Source organism: Bubalus bubalis, chromosome 9 (genome assembly GCF_019923935.1).
Source record: "Bubalus bubalis isolate 160015118507 breed Murrah chromosome 9, NDDB_SH_1, whole genome shotgun sequence".
Lineage (NCBI taxonomy): Eukaryota > Metazoa > Chordata > Mammalia > Artiodactyla > Bovidae > Bubalus > Bubalus bubalis.
Genome location: NC_059165.1, coordinates 97158393 through 97160955, shown reverse-complemented (window position 1 = coordinate 97160955; position 2563 = coordinate 97158393). Strand labels below are relative to the sequence as shown.

General features: G+C 41.4%; 1 protein-coding gene across 1 annotated transcript; it reads left to right on the top strand.

Moving 5' to 3' along the window:
• Positions 1 to 1033: 1033 nt before the first annotated feature.
• On the top strand, positions 1034 to 1885 carry LOC102411423 (olfactory receptor 18-like). Its single transcript, XM_045161888.1, has one exon. It carries the CDS (start codon positions 1049 to 1051, stop codon positions 1883 to 1885), a length of 837 nt encoding a protein of 278 aa, XP_045017823.1. The 5' UTR covers positions 1034 to 1048.
• The last annotated feature ends 678 nt before the right edge of the window (positions 1886 to 2563 follow it).

Sequence of the window (2563 nt, the reverse complement as noted above, 5' to 3'; positions counted from 1 at the left end):
TCTTTACATTTGAATTATGTATTTTCTTAGAGGAAGAAGGAAATTTCTGATTCTGTATTATTTCTAAAGAAGTAGGCTGTATTTAACTGAGATCATGGATGTAATACCTCTAACATTCTTGTTCTCTTTCACTTTTATGTGGAGTTTTATCCATCAGCAGATGAATGGATAAGAAAGCTATGGTACATATACACAATGGAGTATTATTCAGCCATTAAAAAGAATACATTTGAATCAGTTCTAATGAGGTGGATGAAACTGGAGCCTATTATACAGAGTGAAGTAAGCTAGAAAGAAAAACACCAATACAGTATACTAACGCATATATATGGAATTTAGAAAGATGGTAACAATAACCTGTGTACGAGACAGCAAAAGAGACACTGATGTATAGAACAGTCTTATGGACTCTGTGAGAGAGGGAGAGGGTGGGAAGATTTGGGAGAATGGCATTGAAACATGTAAAATATCATGTATGAAATGAGTTGCCAGTCCAGGTTCGATGCACGATCCTGGATGCTTGGGCCTGGTGCACTGGGACGACCCAGAGGGATGGAATGGGGAGGGAGGAGGGAGGAGGGTTCGGGATGGGGAACACATGTATACCTGTGGCGGATTCATTTTGATATTTGGCAAAACTAATACAGTTATGTAAAGTTTAAAAATAAAATAAAATTAAAAAAAAATAAAAATAAATGTTTCTTAAGCCTGTAAAAAAAAATAAATAAAAATAAAGTAAGAGTGTATAGACAGGTGAATAACACAGAAACCAATGAGGGAACAGTTCTAAACAGAATTTATCACACTGAGAGATATTGCTGAAGGAACTGGGGTGTATAATCTTAGAAATGAATTGCTTGAATCCAAAATATGGACATAGTCTCAATGCCCATTTACTTATTTCCTTGGTTTCCAGTCCTCTTTTCTTTTTCCAAAGGTGTCCAAGATACACAGAACTGGAAATCTAACAAGTGTCTCAGAATTCTTCCTCCTGGGCCTCTCAGATGATGCAGAACTGCAGCCTTTGCTCTGTGTCCTGTTCCTGTCCATGTACCTGGTCACCGTGCTGGGGAACCTGCTCATCATATTAGCTGTCACCTCTGACCCCCGCCTCCACACCCCCATGTACTTCTTCCTCTCCAACCTGTCCTTGGTTGACATCGGTTTCATCTCCACCACAGTTCCCAAGATGATTGTGGACATCCAATCTCACAGCAGAGCCATCTCCTACGGAGGCTGCCTCACTCAGGTGTCTATTTTTATCCTTTTTGCGTGTATGGATTGTATGCTTCTTACTGTGATGGCCTATGACAGGTTTGTGGCCATCTGTCACCCACTGCACTACACGGTCATCATGAACCCGCGCCTCTGTTGCTCCTTAGTTTTGGTGTCCTTTTGTGTTAGCCTTTTGGACTCCCAGGTGCACAATGTGATTGTGTTACAACTTACCTGTTTCAAGGATGTAGAAATTTCTAGTTTCTTCTGTGACCCTTCTCAACTGCTCAACCTTGCTTGTTCTGATACTTTCACCAATAACATAGTCAGCTATACTATCGGTGCCTTGACTGGTTTTCTCTCTATCTCAGGAATCATTTTCTCTTACTTTAAAATTCTTGTATCCATTCTGAGAGTCCCCTCATCAGGTGGGATGTACAAAGCCTTTGCCACCTGTGGTTCTCATCTGGCAGTTGTTTGCTTATTTTATGTAACAGCCCTGGATGTGTACCTCTGCTCAGCCATCTCACAATCTCCCAGGAAGGATGCAGCAGCCTCGGTGGTGTACACTGTGGTCACCCCCATGCTGAACCCCTTCATCTACAGCCTGAGGAACAAAGACATCAAAAGGGCCTTGTGGAGGTTCCTTAGCAGCACAAACTCATCTTAGGACGTGGCAACCCATTTGAGCATATACTAGAAAATGTAGCAAAACTAAATCTGGAGATCTAAAAGTTCTACCTCTCTCGACATCATTTTATAGCTCTTATTGCCTTCATGCCTCTCCTTGCTTTCTACCTGAATATTACTTCTCTGTAGCTTATTCCCCTGCCAATGCAGGAGACACAAGAGACACAGGTTCAATCCATGAGTCCAGAAGATCCCTGGAGGAGGAAATGGCAACCCACTCCAGTATTCTTGCCTGGGAAATCCCATGGACAGAGGATCCTCGTGGGCTACAGTCCACAGGGTCGCAAAGAGTCAAACAAGACTGAGCATGCACACACACACATGTTTTAACATGACAGCGGAGAGTTCTAAGATCCTTTTTGTATCAAAATCACTCCTTGACAGAATCTCATTAAATCTATGGAGATTCTATATTTTTATCTTCAGTAGCCCAAGCATCCTCAAAAGAATAATTCCCCTTTAATATACCAAAAATGTACAAATTTTCCAAGCTTTTATATATTTTCAAGAGTAAATTCTATTTTCAAATCTGCACGTGCTGTTATGTGAGCTGCAAGTCACTGCTCCTCAGCCTTGACTTCTATTGAAACCATCTGGGAAGTTTAAAATAGTGACCACTGGGTCTCACCACTAGAGTTTCTGATTCAACTGGACTTGG